Source organism: Patiria miniata, unplaced genomic scaffold, assembly GCF_015706575.1.
Source record: "Patiria miniata isolate m_02_andy unplaced genomic scaffold, ASM1570657v1 HiC_scaffold_9, whole genome shotgun sequence".
In the NCBI taxonomy this organism is placed as follows: domain Eukaryota; kingdom Metazoa; phylum Echinodermata; class Asteroidea; order Valvatida; family Asterinidae; genus Patiria; species Patiria miniata.
This window is the reverse complement of record NW_024037076.1, coordinates 15595790-15614840: the sequence shown is the minus strand read 5'-3', so window position 1 is coordinate 15614840 and position 19051 is coordinate 15595790. Positions and strand designations below refer to the sequence as shown.

Sequence of the window (19051 nt, the reverse complement as noted above, 5' to 3'; positions counted from 1 at the left end):
CCCCCCCCCCACAAATCCTGGGTGAGCCACATAATCCTGGGTGGGAACATATACAAGGTGAACTTTCCTGTACTGCTTGGGACAGAATGCGACACTGGTCAATGCAATGGTCAGCGTGATTGACACCGTTAGCTGTCAATGCACCTCTGCACGTTTCAACTTATGTCGACAAATACATCTGCCGTTATTTTCCGATATGGTTTGTTTCGTTAACCTGTTCTACCCTTTAACCTGTTTTCTTCCACTTGTTTCTTGTATTATACAACGACAAATCTAACTTCGACCAAATGGCTTAACTTGTGTCTCCGTCGTTCAGTAGCGTCGCTATGGGGGGGGGGGGGGAGGGGGAGGGCATGGGGGCATCCCCCAAGCTTTGTCCTTGCCCCCCCCCCCTTCAAGTTTTCCCCCTTGTCAGTTTTGTCCCAACACTTTTTAAACAAATAGATTAATTATGTTTACTTTCTTTGCTGTTAAGATTCATAAAATGTGGACCCATGTTGGGGGAATGTAAGCATTATTAATAATGGTGCTTGAGACAAAACACGCCACACATGTATTTATACAGCCGTTGATGGTGTGCAGCAAAAGTCTTTGTACATTTGTTATTGCATTGTTATACACCATTCTGCGGTTTGAAACATGTCTTCTAAGTTGCTTTAGTGGCTTATTTCGGGAGCGCGCGCGTACACAAGCTTATTTTTTTTATTTTGACTGCCCCCAAACGCATTTTCCTTGTCTCCCCCAGTTGCCCCCACCCCCAATTTTAGAATCTCGCGCCGCCACTGGATATAGGAAATTCCCGAAACGTATATTCGCCGAAAATAATTTAGATATGACAAAAGGTGGCGCTATTCATATTAGGAGTCGGTGTAAATGCATGAATACACTTCAAATTATGCTCAATCAACGTCCATACTTTGAAGTTTGCATTGTTAATTTTAAATTTAAACTTTTATTTAAGATTGGCTTAGGTTAGGTGATCTTCTAATTCTTAAATGAATACATTTTCCACACAGTTCTATGGCCGATTTCCCCCGTAAACAAGTGAGAAATCTACATGTATTCTATTCATAAGATGGAATTTTAACGTTTTGGTGATGTAAATCAATATAAGGTTTGCCGTGCACCGATGTATAAACACTGTATAATCAGTGTGTTACCTCCGGAGTGAAAGTTGGAAAAAATCACTCGGGTGGGACTCGAACCCACGACCTCCTGCCTATTCCGTAACCCGGGATTTATGGCCTTGTTATGTTCTGTCAATAACATTTATCCCATTTTATCCGGAGCAAAAAGCTAAATTCAGAAGTTAAAATGATATTTAAAGTAACACAGACAGAACAAAACGACACAAAAAGGAAAACACCTAACCTTAATACCCAATATATTCGAGTATAAAGCATGTCCAAACTGGCTTCTGCAGGTGCGGATTTCTTTTCCCATTACGTTGTGCTAGCTTTCGGCTTTACAAAGTAATCTCCGATCAGAGCTTTCCACTAGGTCCTGTTAACGTCTTGCACCTCGGGACAGTCCTAAACACTCGCTCGGATATTTATTCAAGTGACACCCTCCCATTTCCTTTTCACGCGACAAATATCCCGAAGCCCGGCTTGCCACTTAAAAATATAATGGGATATCGCCGACTTTGGCCACTGCAGGTAGCCTCGAGTGTGCTGTTGTTCCGCGGCAAAGCCAGGCTGCCGTTCCCGAGCTCGCGTGCATTTTTATTAAATCTGCCGGAGGGATTCCCGAAATCAACAATTTCTGTAACGCAAATTCTAAAAGAGATAAATTATTTCTCCAATCTTGTTTTCTTCTCACACTTCACGTAATCGTTTTGCCCGCAAACCCCAGCAAAATGAACCAATGAATTTGAAAGATATCTTCGGGGCATAGGCTGCGTTGAGATTCTTCTGGCATAGTTCCAACGCAAGGAATCAAAAGATGTTTTGTCTTTCGCACAGGTGGAGTATGCAGCATGTGTCAGGGACAAAGCTTTTTATACCTACAGTTTTGAACTGAATGAGAGGTACAAACAGAAAGAAGATTTTTGGGGGTAAGATTCCAATCATGTACAGAAATCGGAAGAGGGCGTGCTTCTCTTTGTCTATTTTGCGGTAATTGTTATATGGAATCTTCAACCAAATGTTTTGTAGCTTGTTTCTCGAGATCGTTGGGGCAGACATCATAATTAGATTGCAGAATGTTTCGTTTCAGATATTGAATTGATTTGAATCAATCACGTGAAATCATGTCTAGCTGCATTTAACAAAACAGTGTCCCCAACTGCACACTGTCATAGATATACATATAGTTATATTTCTAGCAATTCGGAAATTATTTCCTTTTGTATGAGATATTGCACGAACATATTATAGGCCTACGTTTAGGTATTTACAAAATACTTCCTGGTGGACCAAAGATAACTCCGTTTCTGTAGGGTGGACCGGTTTCCGCCCCGCCCCCTCCCATTGGAAATATAAAATGCAGGTATCGAGAACAATTCGACTCGCACGGCGAATCTATTTACATCCGAATAAAAAGCTATTTTTTTGAAATGATGCAGACGCCTAAAAAAACAACCGACAACTTCATCGGATCTTCGTCGACCACCATGTGTTTGATCAGCTACTCAACTAAAACATTTAAAAGGAAATCAATACATATAAAGTATACTTAGTCGCATTTGGTTAATCGCTGATCAGTGTAAGAATAAAATAAAGATAATTTGAGCTTTGTCAAGAGATTTGCGGGATAAAATACCTTTAAGAAGCGTTTGTAACAATTCGCGATAAATGAACCGAGCAGCAGGTGATGTGGCCAGTAAAATCTAGCCTTGACCTTATCATTAAATTTCGCACACAACGTGCAAGAGTATTCAGAATACCGCACTTACGAGCTACCAAAGGCCTGTAGATATTAAGCGTAGTGGAAATCATACCCACAGGGCCTATCTATTTGATGTTTGAATCTTTAAACTGGCTTGTTTTATCTATAGACTGCGATGACAAGCCCTCCCCCCCCCAAGGATTTGATTCAATTTGTTTTGCAATTTCAATTTAGCAAACACATCGATTGGTCGATTCCAGCAGTACCTCAGCTGGCGACAGAGTATGACATCGACGAAATTGCTGGTTTGCACCTTCGCACAATGCTTAGCCAGTCGCTGATTGGACACTGGTACTCGAAGATCTGAGTAATCAACCTCTCACTATAGGCTGCCCGTGACGATCTCCAGTCAGACACGGACTAATAGCAGTACTGCACGATCGTACCAAGGCCAGACGGCATTTTGATCCCCCTCCCATGCGCTCATATATATGCGTGTGCTATCGTCCTACGATTACAGTTCTAGTCACGGTTATACTCGCACAAGCAGTGACGTTACCTCTGCCGCTTTTTTTCTTCAGCCCGCATGCAAAGGGTAGTAGGGAGGCATCTTAATCGTTTTGTGATGGTCTCCGCAAGCGTACGTTCTTCCGCACACGTCGCTGTCGTAAACGAAGCGGGCTTGATTGTTATTCTTGCAGAAGGAAATGAAGTTGACTCACGCAGCAGTATTTTTGTTACAGGTTCGCTTTTGATGCAATAGATAGTTTTCTTATCCATCTACAATCTTCTTATTTGTCTTCAAACACAGTGGACAGCATAGGGGTTGGCGCTCTGACTCTTAAACTGGACAGATACATTGTCAGCAGCTTCAGGAGGCCGAGCGTCCTATCGGAAGTAAAAACACTGCTCTGCGGCGGAATGAGATTAAAAACGACTTTGTGACTTGAGCCTAGTGCGACACCTGCAGCTAAATGCACGCTTCACTGCTATTCGACACTCGGCTTGGCGTTTTGCTTTCCATCGACAAAAGATATGTTGCCAGTTACAACAGGTAGACCTGAGGGCCGAAGGACAGAGAGAGTGTTTTCGGCGGAATCGATACACGCTGGATCCTGCGTATAGGCAGTTGTTATGTGCAGTAAACACTTGGCATTTGCGTCTGAAATAGAATGGTGCAAAACTGTGCAGAAATTGCAGGACTGTGGCGAAAATATAGTTTTTCAATGGACTTTGAACAAAACTGCACTCCCAGTTTTATAGGGGAAAACTAGCAATCTACCAAAGCGACGTGAAAAGCCCATTGATAAAGGACAAACTGCCCGTGGAACAAAAAAAAACGCTCCGGCAAACGCCCAATTATGTGATACATTCAATTATCTGATATCTGCAACTGCGTTTTGATCTTCGTCAACGTGAGCCAGACACGCTGAAGAAGCGTCTTAAGGCACTATTTTGGTACATGGCAGTAACGTACTCAGTCGGTGAGTCAGTTTTCAAACGTATATGTTTTACCCTGTGCCGTGTATTAATTCTATTCCCTTGAAATAAACTAAGCAATTATTAAAGTTCCAAAAAAAGTCTTTTAAATTCCCTTCCAAAAAATCTCTCTTAGGATTTAGATTTCAAACTTCTTTGGTTTCCCTTCCTGAAAATCCTCCACGGATCAAATCTACGAATACGTGGTGTTATTAGGTGAAGGTATTTATATGTTTTATTAAGGCCTATTTGCGTTTTTTTTAGGCGAATCCTTATGTACGGATGTGTTCACCGTTTAATACAAAACATCTTCGAGAAAAATTTCCAACGAAGCCGATGGAAACTACATGCCCTCTGAAAACTCCCTGGTCAGATTTGACCCGGAATGCGAGTCGTATATGTAACCTTAGATTTTTTTCGGGTCAAATGACACTTCTCTTGATCATTTGTCCGGGTTTATTACCCCAGACAATTTTTGGGGAAAGTGTTAATTTGAAACAGAAATGTTGTTTTTTCTTTCGCAACCTTTGTTCATTTAGCCTACACTCTAAAACGTCCCTTGCCAGATTGACCCGGACTCCGGGTTATATTTGGCGCCTTTCAGGGTCAAAACGAACACTTTTCCGGGTCAAAATGACAGTTCGTCTGACTCATTTTCCGGGTCAGTTTGACCCAGATTCCTTGGCAAAAGTGTCATTTTAACCCCACAATTTGTTTATTTTGCCCGGGAAAACTGCAAGGCCAAATAGAGCCCGCGCTCCGGGTCAAGTGTTAACATGAGTTTTTTTGAATGCCAAACTGCTCAATTTTTACATTCCTTTACAGTATTCTTTTGGCTTTGCCCAATCCAGCACTGCAACCTTAGACGTGTACTCTCTTCAATTTTGAAACCGACGTGTGATAAATGAGTCTCCATTTCCCCAACTCGAGTCCGCGATTAACGGAGCCCATTAGTTGCAAATAGCAAGACGAACTACACACTATAGACCCTATACGTTAAGGCGGAGTAAGAGGGCAATGATTAAGCATTGCGTGGATAGACATTATTAAACCCTCTGTGTATTCATTGTCACTAGAATAACAAAATACAGAACAATAGCCTCATAGACACCCGTAACGCCTAAGATACTGCTTGCGCGACGTTAGCCAAATAGCTTGAACAAAATAGCCGGTTAAATAACTCACGTACTATTTGCCATATTGCCCAATGACATGTTCTCAGGGTTCGACTTAAGCGGTAGCCCGCTTGCCAAATGCTAGTCAAAACAGCGGATGGCTAGTCAAACCATTCCTTAAGTAGCCCGGCTGGCGAGTCAAAAAATTATTGCGCTACGGCAAAGACGATAAGACAGGAAGATTTAAATCGTTAAATTCAGAAAACAAACCTGTATCAATTTGTGTCTCATTTTATCAATAATAAATGATAATAATAATACAGACAATTTATATAGCGCCAAAGTCTGCCTGAAAGACACTCAAGGCGCTTCACAAAGATAAAATTGAAAAGCAGACAGACACTGTAAAAGTATACATTTAACTACATGTACCTGGAATGTAATCAAGCACTGTGGTGCAAGTTTTGAAACATCGTTTTCACTGTTTAGGGTTAAATTATACGATCTGCTTATAAAAACACAATGACAAAATTGCCTCAGGATACACGTTTTACATGTATGCACAATGTTGTTTATGAGAATAAAACATGCGGGCTAGTGAAAATGCCCGCGGGCTAGTTAAGAGTCTGTTTCAGTAGCCCGACTGGCTATGTTATTCACTTGTGAGTTGCTATTAATACGATGGGACGCATTGATATCGTTATGAATTTTTGCTCCATGTGTGGTCAACAGTTAAGAAAAATACCTATTTTTGTTTTGGTAATTGCTTGGTATTGTTTGCCATATCTTCCGCCTCCCACTCATCTCATTTATTTGGATTTGGGTGATTTTCTTTGCCGTTTTGTATAACTCTTAATCGTGTCGAAAATGTTTAAGCCGTTTTCGTGCCTCCAAAATACTACGGATAAAAACAGCCGACCGAGACCTTCGGTCCATGCTCCCTAATTAATAACATTTATAATTCAACTGAAAATGATGTCAACATAATTTATATCTAGATGTGTTTAGTCTGTTCAATAGCCGTATGATTGGTCCTGACATACTTGAACATGGGAATGAGATGGCAATTTACTTCATTCAATGATGAAGAATCAAATAATTTATGGAAAAATGAGCTGATGGAAAGAGCTGGGATTTATCCGACACTTAACAAACACAAATTCATGTTGTGTTCATAGTTTTATAGTCACACTTATAAAGCGTGCGTATCAATGAATGTGATGAATGTGATGAGAGTTAAATCTAAACAGCTGCTGCGACATTGCAAGTGGTGCCGTCTCTGTTACCACGGGATGTATTAAAATATGCACCGCGTAGAAATATATGGTCTACGGACCTGCAATGATAAATGAGAGCAGGCCCAAGGGAGTCTGCTTGTAGGCTAATTCTCTGGAAAATTGGTTGTGTGCGTGGGTTTACAGGGACAAGTACAAATAAATAGGTTTGTTCCTTAGTGCTTGTGTTTTGTTTGGTATTATGCATGATTGATTGGATGTGGGGCTTACAGTTGGCATGTGTCTTTTCCATGTGCAGGTTGTTAAAGCCCCAATTGCTGCCGGCATCGTCATGGCTTACGAGATTTACGCGTTCCCAAGGATGGATGCCAACCACTCTGTGACTCTGCAGCACCCACTACAGGCTATGTACCCTCAGGACTATGATGGATATGACTACAATTACACCTTTGAGTCCCCCGAGCTGGGGGTCTTCCCTCAGGTCCACATCTCGGCTAAAATTCTGGTAGGCATCACTTACTGCCTCATGATGAGCATCTGCGGTATCGGCAATCTGCTCCTGTGCTACGTCATTTACCGCTTCCGACGCATGCGCACCACCACCAATCTGCTGATCGGAAACCTGGCTCTCTCTGACTTCCTGGTGGCCGTCATTTGCGCGCCTTTCAACTTCTACTTCTACCTGTTTCAAAACTGGCCCTTCGGAAGTGCCATGTGTTTGGCGGTCGGCTATCTCAAGATAACCTCCCTCTACGTCTCGACCAACTCGCTGTTGGCGATTGCCATTGACAGGTAAGTCAAGCAAAGATATCGTTTGATTACCAGACTCATGCATGACTACACTCTCAACGGTAAAAAGCAAAAGTGAATATAAATGAAGGGTGCTTAAGCGCCATTGTCGCACGGTGCACACGCTATTTAAAGGGGCGTTAGCCCCACACAGCCTGGGGCAAAATGCCCTTTTTGTGGTTGTTTAGCTGAACTTGAAGTTCGTCCAGTGCAAAGTGCCCTTTACAGACTATCGTAAATAGACCTACAGTGCAATCTGCTGTTTATGCACGAGGTTCTTTAGAAGACGAAGTTAAGAAGTGAAAACAAAGATACCAATATATTGGTATCTTTGTTTTCAATATTTCAATATGTTGGCCTATGCATGAAGAGAGCACGCTAATTCAATGCAATTCTCACCGGTCAAGATTGGATCGTGCATGCTCAAGCGTAGGCTATTAAAAAATACATGTACAGCGTTTTCTAGGAAGCAGTAATGTGCTATAGGCCCAAATGGAATATTTTTTTCACATTTCCACAGTGTGTATTGGCAAACAGACATTAACAAATTACAGTGTCTTTTTCGCCCTTCATGCATCACGGTGATTTAAACTGACAAGCGAAAATCGATGAATGCACCACAGAATGTCAGATTTATCATTTGTGTGCTGTCCGGCATTTCGATATCAGACTGAAAGGATTTGTTGAGGTTCGCAGCTACTCAAAAATCGATTGATTTTGCCGGGGTAGGAGAAACACACGTTTCGTTACAGTCCTTCATTTAAATAAACCGATACATGAAGCCTAATAAATGTTCGTCTATGGATCGATATAACATAACTCAACAATTCAGCACGACTTGAACTTTACTTGTTCATCTGGCATTGGTAAGAGTCTCCTATCGGTTTAGGCTGTAACTGAAAACCAACGGATGCCTACGTTATCAAATCAAAATGGGACTATTATTGAGTATTCCAATACACAGTTTGTTTCTTTTGCAACGTGAAAACAAAACTCATACAGGGTGAGTAAAAAAAGCGGAACCTAACCCAAACAAATTTATTTGCATTAAACAAACAAATGCAGCACCAAGATATGACTTGTTCGACAATTTAATAAACTAAAGTTAAATGAGAAAAGCATTCTTCAATTGCTCAATCCGTTTAATTTTATCAGCATTTAAACGAAATTACCCTAAAATCTGTTTCGTCCAAGAATTGTCGTTACAATTGTCTTCAAACAACACAAGCGATAACACCTCAGTGAAATAAAGTCCCTCGAGTCTTTAAAAAAAGGGGATTTTATAGGTTCCACTGTTGGCCAAAACAGGGTTGTTAATAAAGATATTGTGTTTTACAGTTGTTTAAAACAAGTATTTGGGTAATTTTCTTTGTTGATCCAAACAGTAAGAACACACAATAAATTGTTGTTTTGATGAAACTTAGTTTAGGGTTACTTCGTATGGTCCCCCCTAAATAGTGATACAATGTTAACGTGTAGAGCAATTGAAATAATGTTCTCGGTGAAAAGTAGTTTAAAAAATGGGCTTCCAAGTCATATTTAATGTTGGTACTACATTTTTTTTGGATGAAATATATGTCTTTGTTTTGGGCTCCACTTTTTTTTTTGACTCGCCCTGTGTAACATTATTTATGCCTGATTTTTGTTCCGTTTTGGAGCATCTAGGTTGATAATAAACCTTCGGTCCTTAGTCTCCATGCAATTACCATAGGAATCTGTCGGGGTGAAAGATTGCTCAGCTCAATCATAGCTCTCGCTTAAGTTCATCTCGGTCTGCGAACAACTCGTCGGGTTTTCATCTTCAACGAAATAAAAAAAAAGGACCGAAAAACCGAAACGTAGTAGGTCCTTGAAGAAAAATGAACTTCGAGACCAATAATCCATCATGGCAATCGCTCGAGCGAAGAGAGTCGAATGATGCGCCCAACCTTCGATTTGTGTGTGTGACCATGCTTGAGAAAAGTCAAACTTAATAGATCCATGTAAGTTGACGTCACGGCTGGAGCTGTGACGTCATTTAATTTTAGCCGTGATGTGTTAATTACAAACAGGAATCAATCTTTTTAGATCAAACTAGGTCACTAGTTTGTTTTACATTTGCTCTTTTTTTGGGGGGGGGGGGCGGGGGGGGGCCTTCGTCAACGTAATTTTGTAAGCGCACTACGTCGATAATTTTGGGTTTTTTTTGGTTTCGTGTTGAACATCCCTTAACTGAAGTTATGTCATTCGGTTTAAATGATCATTCGATTTAGAAGTCTGTTTGCTTTATGGTAATTTGCATAATAAACTTATTTTCGTTGTCATCACTGCGCATTCTATTTTAAACTTTCTGCATTGAAAATAATGGGAAATGAAGTCAAGAGGCGTGGTGATTAGTATTTTTTTTTAATTTTCACGTGTTCTTTTTTACTTTTCATTTTAGTTTTATTCATGTTCAAAGTATATGTTATCTGGCTTTAATCTAAAGACGTAAACACGAAACCTTATTGATGCGATAAATAGAAAGTGATACATACCAGTCGACATATAAACAATAAGCTTCGGCAACATTGGGATTATAAGAGATCCTTTGCCCTCTTGTTATTGTGTTAACATACATATATTTATGTTTTATTTCTGTATTTTTTCCTTAGTTGTAACCTTTTGCTCTTTTATCTTCTAGTATTAAATTCCGATCTGGGTTTTCTCATATCTCTCTTTTCTCAATTTGCTTTATCTTACACATGCTTCATTTCAGTATCATCTGCTCTCTTTTCATGCAAACAATTGATCAATAGGATTATGTTGTGGCTGCTGTTGTGACGGATGTGGGAAACAGTTGTTTTTAATGTATTTTCAATTTTTAACAATGACACTTTGAATAACATTCCTTTGCCGACATTTCACAAATTCTTGCTGAATGGCGAATTCGAATTCCAAAACTGACACACCGTGAAGCTCCTGCGTATTTGAATTGACCCATTACTTATCACATTTTTGATGGGGTCCGCTCATATGTCCGACGCCTCATAGGTCAGACGCCTCATAAGTCCGACAAATTAAACGCTTCGTTTTTCGAAGTCGGACTTATGAGGCGTCGGACTTATGAGGCGTCGGACCTATGATGCGGAATAAATAAATTGTATGCCTCATAAGTCCGAAATTTCGGACTTATGAGGCGTCGGACCTATATGAGGCGTCGGACTTATTATACGGCCCCTTTTTAATTTCATGCATTGTAAATGAAATTGAATCGTTGAAAAGTGCAATCGCAGGCCTTAAGATTTTAATTAAAGATCTAAATTGAACGATCTATTTAGTTAATAATATTGAATGTTGATGTAAACGTGCATCCAAATTCGTAATCATTTGGGATGCCAAACCTATTAAAGGGAAAATACAACATTTGCAAACATTAAAAAATAAAACTACCAAATCATTTTTAAATACCTTGCTGGACTGTTAGTGAATGACAGTGTAAAGCATCCTGTAAAATCATGGCACCTGGTATACTGTCATTTTCAAGAAAAGTGGTATTTTTGTATCAATTCCTAAACGCTGATCGGCCGATCAGCATTGGAAACAACTGGCGTTTTTTTCAAATACTGGCCCCAATTGACCATCGCACTTGTTTGCAATCGATTACAGACCTATGAACGGGTACGAGCCAGCAAGACTGGTTCCCTGACCTTACAATTCCCCAATGTATGTAAACTGCTCTGTTTCTTCTTATATGGAGTCAGGGAACCAGATTACAGGAAAATGATCGTTTTTCTTAGTTTTTGTAGCATTTTCGAACCCAAAACCTCAAAAAAGTCAGTGTAACTATATTTTTGCTATATATTTCCAACCCCCCAATTCCATCCATTTCTGAAAATTACAGCAAAAGCAAATGATGTATATTCCCTTTTAAACCGACTGGGAAACATATACTTCAAAATGATATCTTAAATACTCAAATGATCACATAAAAAAAACAAAAAAAAATGAAAAATGAAAATAAAAAAGGAACAGGAACGTTATGGCTGTTGTACGATAAGTAGGAGTCGCAGTTTGTTATCCCGGTTGGGTATGGTGTTTGCACTATTTGTTTTGCAAAAGGAAAAACATTTACAAACTGTGTGCTAATCTGCACCTACACTGCTCATCGGATAAATCAATGAACCAGATGTTGTATTTATCGCTTTGGTTGATTTTGAATCATTAGGTCTTATGCCACTCTGAAATGTTACTGTATAAAACAGTGCTGACCTACAAGTAAAGCCAAGCACCACATGCTGGCATCATAATTATGCCAAACTCCAAACCGAAGCAAGTTTCAAAACTTAAAAGAACTGAACAAACCTTAAAATCGATTTGCGAAATACCCAAGAGCAGACGGTGGGATTAGAAACTGAGTTACATGAGTATACAAGACATCCAATTCTGATGACTTCAATTACTGAGGTGCAATACCTTCAGGCTACAAGCATTCAATACTGAAAACGTAGTTTTACTTTTTTTATTTCGCTCTACAAGTATTTTGAAAGCCTTAAAGACACCGGCAAGGTCGTTTTTATTATTACACACAGCATGCGCTTCGCTGCCAATTTCTGTTTTTATTGGAGAGCTCATTGTGTTGATCCATTCCTTCGCAGAGCAGAATATTTTTACCAACCCTCAGGAGAGAAGTTAATCAAACGAGACACGCTTCGGGCTATAATTAGAGTACAAGTGACCTCCAGGTCCGGTCGTTCCGCCGGCCGTGCGTGTGCAATTTGGTCTTCATTACTATTCAATGAAAGCAAAGTCAAAAACATGTTTGTCTTCGCCTCGAGCGTGTGAACAAGACCTTTCCCCCTTAAATTTGTATTATTATTTTCTGACGAAAGCAACGAGTTTCAAAACTGATCAATATTGGGAGATAAAAAAACACAATGGAAACGCTTTGGACTACTTAGCTACAGGATTATTAAAAGATATTAACACCGAAAAGTGGGATCATAATCTTTGATCCAACTTAAAGAAACATTGTTGCAAAATAAAATTGTCCGGTTGCATTGCATATTAAGTCCATGCATCTTTCAATTCGAGTTTTTTTTCCCCTGTGGAAGTCGGAGATCAGTCAGCTGAGATCTCAAAGTTCTTTCAACTCTGACCCTTTCCTACGTCATGCATGTTAAGCTCTTGAAGGAGATCGATCATACAAAGTGATAAAAATGGATGGCGCCGTTAAGCAACTAAAGAGCACTCACGATACTAGGGTTTTTCTTCTAAGATTTACTTCTATATAAGCGAGTCTACCCAACAATTGTGCCATAACTCGCCCACTCTTGATTATTGCTTCCTCCATGTCCAAAACGGCGAATAGTCCATGGGAACACAAACAGGACGTAGCTCTTCCGTCATGAAAGATCAATTTCTTTATACCTCTTCTACGTCACGAGCATGATAAATATAGAACTAATGATGAGCAGAGAATTCTGGGGAAAGGGGAAGAATCTGATTCTGTCGTTAGGATTTTAATTCTGACTTTAAGGGACCGCAAAGACGACTTATAATTGCACGACAAGGTAACATCAGTGGAAAACACCAAGTCCGACTTTATGTAACGCACTTTTTTTTGGCGAACTAGGTCAACTTGGATTGGCAACCTCTTGTACACAGCTTTTGATATAGATGTTCGTTGCCGTTATTTCAAGATTCCGAGACTTGTTTTATATAGTGAGTCTGAGATATCCCTTGGGCAGAAACAAAATGCCTCATTCTTAAAGCAATCCGTCGTGTGCCCGCCGCAGTTCAAATGATTGTTCCCTTGTGAAGGATTGTTCTAATGGATTGCCAGTCCTAAATAAGTGTGAAAAAGAACACCACTGTCATTTTGTGCTATTTTAAATGATATCACTCCATGCTCAAGTTTCTTAAGCACGCAGGAAACGAAGTGCACTGTGCAGGAAACAGCTTCCGCGCATATGTTGCGCATATGCGCATATGGGCTCCGCGCATATGGGTGGCATGGGTAGCTTGTGCGTAAAGCGCTCGCCTCTCACCAAGGTGACCACGGTTCGAATCCTGGCCGCGGTTCGCATGTGAGTAGAGTTGTGGGTTGGTTCTCTCCTGTGCCACGACGGTTTTTCTCCGCGCCCTCCGGTTTTCCTCCCTCCGGAAAAATCAAACACTTTCGATCTCAGGCTGTGCTCCGTAGTCATATATGGGTCGATGTGGCCGGCAGCCTTAGGCGCCTTTACGTGCCAGCGGCCCGACCACGTTGTAGCTGCGTCCTTCGCAATTCAGCATACCAGCTGCTAGTAAGGATGATTAGCCTCCCAAGTTATTATTATTATTATTATATGTTTATGGTGTTCGACCAATGTGATTCTGTTACTTTAGGGAAGTCTAGCCGGTTTCTTAAGACAGAAACAGGGAAATATGAGTCAGCGTGCCTGAACATCAGCGGACTTTTCAAGCCCAAAGTGGAAGTAGTGATCCTGTCGGCTACAAACGACAGCTGGTTTTTTTTGTCGTTTGCCTTTTTTCCCCCTCACATATCCTTCCGCCCGCCTTTATTGATTCGGAAACTCATTGAGGGCGGATGACGGGCTTACATGTCCCTAGGATCCAAGCCTGTTATCACCTGTTGGTTATTTCGAAGGCCGAGCTGAAATACTGACTCTGGTCTCTCGCTTCATTTAAACCGGTTCAGTTTACATCAGGCTTTGATCGATTTCATAACGATGTAAACCACACAATAGTTATATAAGCGCACGTGTGTATACTTCTTCACAAATTTACGCAGTAATGTCACTTGATACAGACTTCCAGAATCCTGTATACTATTATATGCTGCACTGCATGTGTATCGCAGGTTTGGAAAATGTGGGGAACACGAGAAAGATGCTTGGGTTTTGGCTTTTAGGCCAAAACACAAAGTCTCCGGTTTCTGGTGTGGAGCTTGCCCAAAAAGTGGTGCGGCGACGCGGCTTTTTTCTTTTTTTACCGGTTTCTTTTTTTTGCTTCAAATGTCGGCTGATGACTGCAAATGGTGCCCGACTAAACTTAGTGCAAATATTATGGGAGACCAGAGAGGCCACATAAAGCTTATTCTCGATCATAACCCCATCTGAAAACACTTTAAAATTGTGCAGCAGCAGGATTCAAGTCAAACCAGTGAGTTTGGCGGTTTTAAGACATCATCTTTCATTGAAAAAAAAAAAAACTTTTTCATTTTGCCGACGCGCATGGCTACGGCGACGCGCGCGCAAACCAGAAACCGGAGACTTTTTTTTTTTTGCCTTACCTATAATTACGATATTTATGAACTCTTCCTAATTTTTCGATAGCTTACAAAATCCCCTTTAGGTGGATACATTTTTTTTTACTTTGACTGCGACAGTATGTCAAGGGAATTGTTTATTGAGGCTTTTAACAAAACAATTTGGCTGGTTTACCGCAACCCCTTTCTATTTGTCAAAGGTGCCGCCTTTGGATGACGTTTCAAAAATTAAAGGGTGATTTCAGCTCAGATTAAAACCAAATTGCAACATGCAATTCATTTAAGTTCATGACAATATTATTGCCGAAAAGGGTTAACATTGCGATATTGCTTTTTGTATGCATTGATATAAGTCTAACATTTGTTTTAGAGTCTCTAATGGTGATAAAGGAATGTGCCCAGATGGGGTAGGCAGTATACCGTATAGCTTTTGTTATATAGAGGCAATACTGTTACTGGTTGTCCAAAAAATGTCTGGGGCGCTGTGGTCCAATGGTTACGATGTTCGGCTCGTGGTGTTCGACTCAAATGGTGTTGATTGACGTTCGTCGTGTCGCCAACCACGACGAGGAACATGGTGCTTTGCTCTTGGGCAAGGCACTTTACTGCCATTGCCTCTCTCCACCCAGGAGTATAAATGGATACCATTGTCTCATTCGTGTTGAACAGGAATAACAATTGTGATGAGCTAAAAGAGATTTTATTCACATGGTGCTACCGCAAACTTATCTTGTTAGAATAATTGTGATGCAATTTGCGCATTATAATTGTATAAACTATTATTATTTTTATCCTAATCCGCCTACAACAGTTGAGGTCGTAACATCTTAAACCTCCTGGGATGTGAGGTCAGGTAAGCCGGGCATATGAAAAATAAGTCAAAGAATTAGGGATTAGTCGCAACAACATTTCGTTTTTGTTTTTGTATGTTTGGTTTAAGTTTGTTTATAGCGTTTTTATCGCGAACGTTCCCTACATACTGGTGATTTTTTAAAGGATATTAAAAATGAGAAGAAAACAAACTGACCTTTCAAAGCGTATGGAACTATAAAGGCTTTCCAGTGGCAATAATGGAAACCAATTGCCTATTCAGAGCAGGTTCGTGTGTTAAGTCTGCTGAGCTACCGTCCCGCATGCTCCAGGCCGGAATCTCGTTGCTTGATAGTTGTCACTAGGAAATTGAGACCACTTGAAGAATCTGACGCAGGTCGACCTGAGGCTCATTGGCTGGCTGCAGAATCGATGTACGTGCCGTGAACGGTCAAATACACGTCTTTGTCACGAAGAACTCGACGCACGTCATTCAGAGTCAGAGATCTTCAGTGTTAAACGATTCTGGTTCTCTGTACGCGACAGGTATGTACTTGTGTGCAGTTCATCGCTTATGAATATGTACATCCAATAAAGAGGAATCGCAAATGCTTGTTAGGTACAAACTGGTAGACATTTATTAATATAAAACACCTCTTTTAGGCCAAAACAAAAAGTCTCCGGTTTCTGGTATGCGCGCGCGTCGCCGTAGCCATGCGCGTCGGCAAAATGAAAAAAAAAATCAATGAAAGATGATGTCTCAAAACCGCCATACTCACTGGTTATTTGACTGGAATCCTGCTGCTGCACAATTTTAACGTGTTTTTAGATTGGGTTATAGTCGAGAATAAGCTTTATGTGGCCTCTCTGGACTCCCATATATTTGCACTGAGTTAAGTCGGGCACCATTTGCAGTCATCAGCACACATTTGAAGCAAAAATATCAGTTAAAAAAAAAAGCCGCGTCGCCGCACCACTTTTTGGGCAAGCTCCATACCAGAAACCGGAGACTTTTTTGTTGGCCTTATGTCACGTTTTTGAAAAGTAAAACCAGTTTTAAAGATCCGCGATTCTTACTTCAGTCGTATTACATTATTATTATTATTATTATATTTTTTTTTTTTACAGAATATCACATATTTATATCAAGTACTAACTGAAGACATGTATTTAACCTTTAAGATCTTACAAAACAAAACATATGCGTGATTAAAAAAAAAATCCCCAACGATAAAGTTAAGACATTAAAGTGTCACTTTTCAGTTTAATATACTTCTCAATTGAAATCACAAGCTACACTGAATCAATCAAATTTCTATATATTTCTTGAGTAGTTTGTTTTCCCAATTTCCATAAATGTCTTGAGTAGTTTGTTTTCCCAATCTAAATTGTCAAATGGTACCGGGAATATCGTATTTGTTTCCCGTGGAATTTTTTGCCTTTTTTGCACCGTATTTAATATGCCCTTGACGCTAAGTTAAAGGAAAGTTGATTTATACTCTTCCACTGGCTTATGTGTTATTTCCGGTTGTAGTAAAGTAATCCTTGAGGAACCGGCAATAAAAGAGAAAGTAAGGTGTTAACTATTTATTTTGTTGACAAAGGCAAGATTGATCTAACAGGTTTGTGCGCCACCTCACCCCATAATCAAGTCCCAACAAATTCTGAGAATTGAGCAGAGGTATTTCTTAATTAATTTCGTCCTAGTCAGTAAGACCGATTGAACTATATTAATGCTCTCATCATATTTGCGGTTGTTAGAGGCATACATGTTTCCCTTGATTGGATTTGCACCATGCGTAGGTATACCGCGGTGCAGCCTGATAAATTGCTCATGCATGGTTATTGTTTTTTTTTCTTTTTTAATTAAGAAATCGGAAACAGTGGTGTTTTTCTCGCCTGGTCATTTTTTTTTTTTTGGGGGGGGGGAGGGTTTGGTCGGAATGCAATGATTTGTAATGACGGACTCTGTTATTTTTTACTTATTTTGTATTCGGTATTTACGATACATATAAAGCAACTAGATGACATGCACAAATTGAATTATTCAAGTATTGTTGACAGTAAGTGAGTAAATAACCATGAAAACCTATATCAGTATTGTACAACACTAAAATGTATACCACTAGCATGTGTCGTAATGATAGGTTTAAAGATAGTATAGGGACTAAACTCCCTGTGAAACAATTCTTTCTGGCATGCTGTCATTTAAAAGAAAACAATGAAAGAAGGCCATTTCCAAATATGCGTCTAAAGACGCATTTTTGGAGAGTTCCGTTAGGTATAGTGCGTTTTCAATTTGGCGAAGCCATAGGGCGAAGCCATGAATGAGTATACGCGCAAGCGTTGACACGCACGCGGTTGTTATATTCGTCAGTTCAGTGCGCAACATCGCTTAGCTGCAATCGGCTGAATGAGAACGTGTTTCGGACGCTGAATTCAAGCGCAATTCAAAACATTACTCGGCAACTTTTGATTTGAATTCAAGATCCTAAAATTTTGTTTTCTCGGAATATACAGCATTCACTGAGCTAAAACTTCATCAGGTTAGTTGTCAGGCACCATCCTTGAGATTTTGAGCACTTTTGTTGCATGATGCACAACGACAAATGATGTACTCTACCTTTAAGCCTGCATTAAGCTGCAAATTCGCTTAGTGGTTGTCTGTATAACCCTTGTAAGTCCATCAGAAATGCGTTATCCAATACGTTCACTCATATGCTTCTGTGGAATTATTGATATGACAATATCGATGTAGGCCAATTTAGGGTAGATGTCACCCGGGTTAAAGAAATTGCATAACGACAAGTTAAAAAAAAAAGTCGCAGGTCACGTACTCTGCCCTATATGAAAAAAAAAAATCGTAATTTCCTTAATGGATTTTAACACACGACTTCCCTCTTCTAATAGTGCAAACGTATATTGAAATTGAAATTGAAAAGGACAAGGAAATCTTGACTAAAGACGGGGGTAATAAGCCAACAGTGCTGTGTTGAGATCAGTATTATTAAAATGGAAATAAACTAAAAGCCCGCAGATGAGAGGGACAATACACCACTGGAATGAACGCAGTGTATCAGTGGCGGGGCGGTCGGAAGTATCTGTGGTACGGTTTACGGGAATACGGGTGGGAAAACGTGACAACCGCCGTTTAAGATGAAGTGACATCTCCCCGGCACCACGCACCGCCCGGTCAACAAACTCCACGTTATTCCGGGCTCCGCTCTCGGGGGAAAACGAAAACGAGCGATAAGAGGGACGTCATCCATAGGCCTACTCGTTACTAAGATGAGAAGAGTGTATCGACTGATTGATATCGGCTTTGTTTCTACGCTGCCTTCCATTCACAATTAAGAATCAAGGACAAAGATCATGGATGGCTAAATTAAAGCAGGCACATCCCAAAATAGCGATTAGACTGTTATTAACTGGAAAACATAAAGGGTGAAGCTTGCACTGCCTGAGCTCGTATAGGGAATGTATTATGTATCACTCCATTACCACATGTCTCTCTCTCCGAAAATCTGACATGATCTCCAGGATTCGAAAATAAGCCATGCCTG

At 40.2% G+C, this 19051-nt stretch overlaps 1 protein-coding gene across 1 annotated transcript; it reads left to right on the top strand.

The window, feature by feature from the left end:
- Nucleotides 1–6989: 6989 nt before the first annotated feature.
- LOC119720912 (prokineticin receptor 2-like) lies at nucleotides 6990–7454 on the top strand. The gene has a single exon (XM_038190778.1). It carries the CDS (start codon nucleotides 6990–6992, stop codon nucleotides 7452–7454), a length of 465 nt encoding a protein of 154 aa, XP_038046706.1.
- The last annotated feature ends 11597 nt before the right edge of the window (nucleotides 7455–19051 follow it).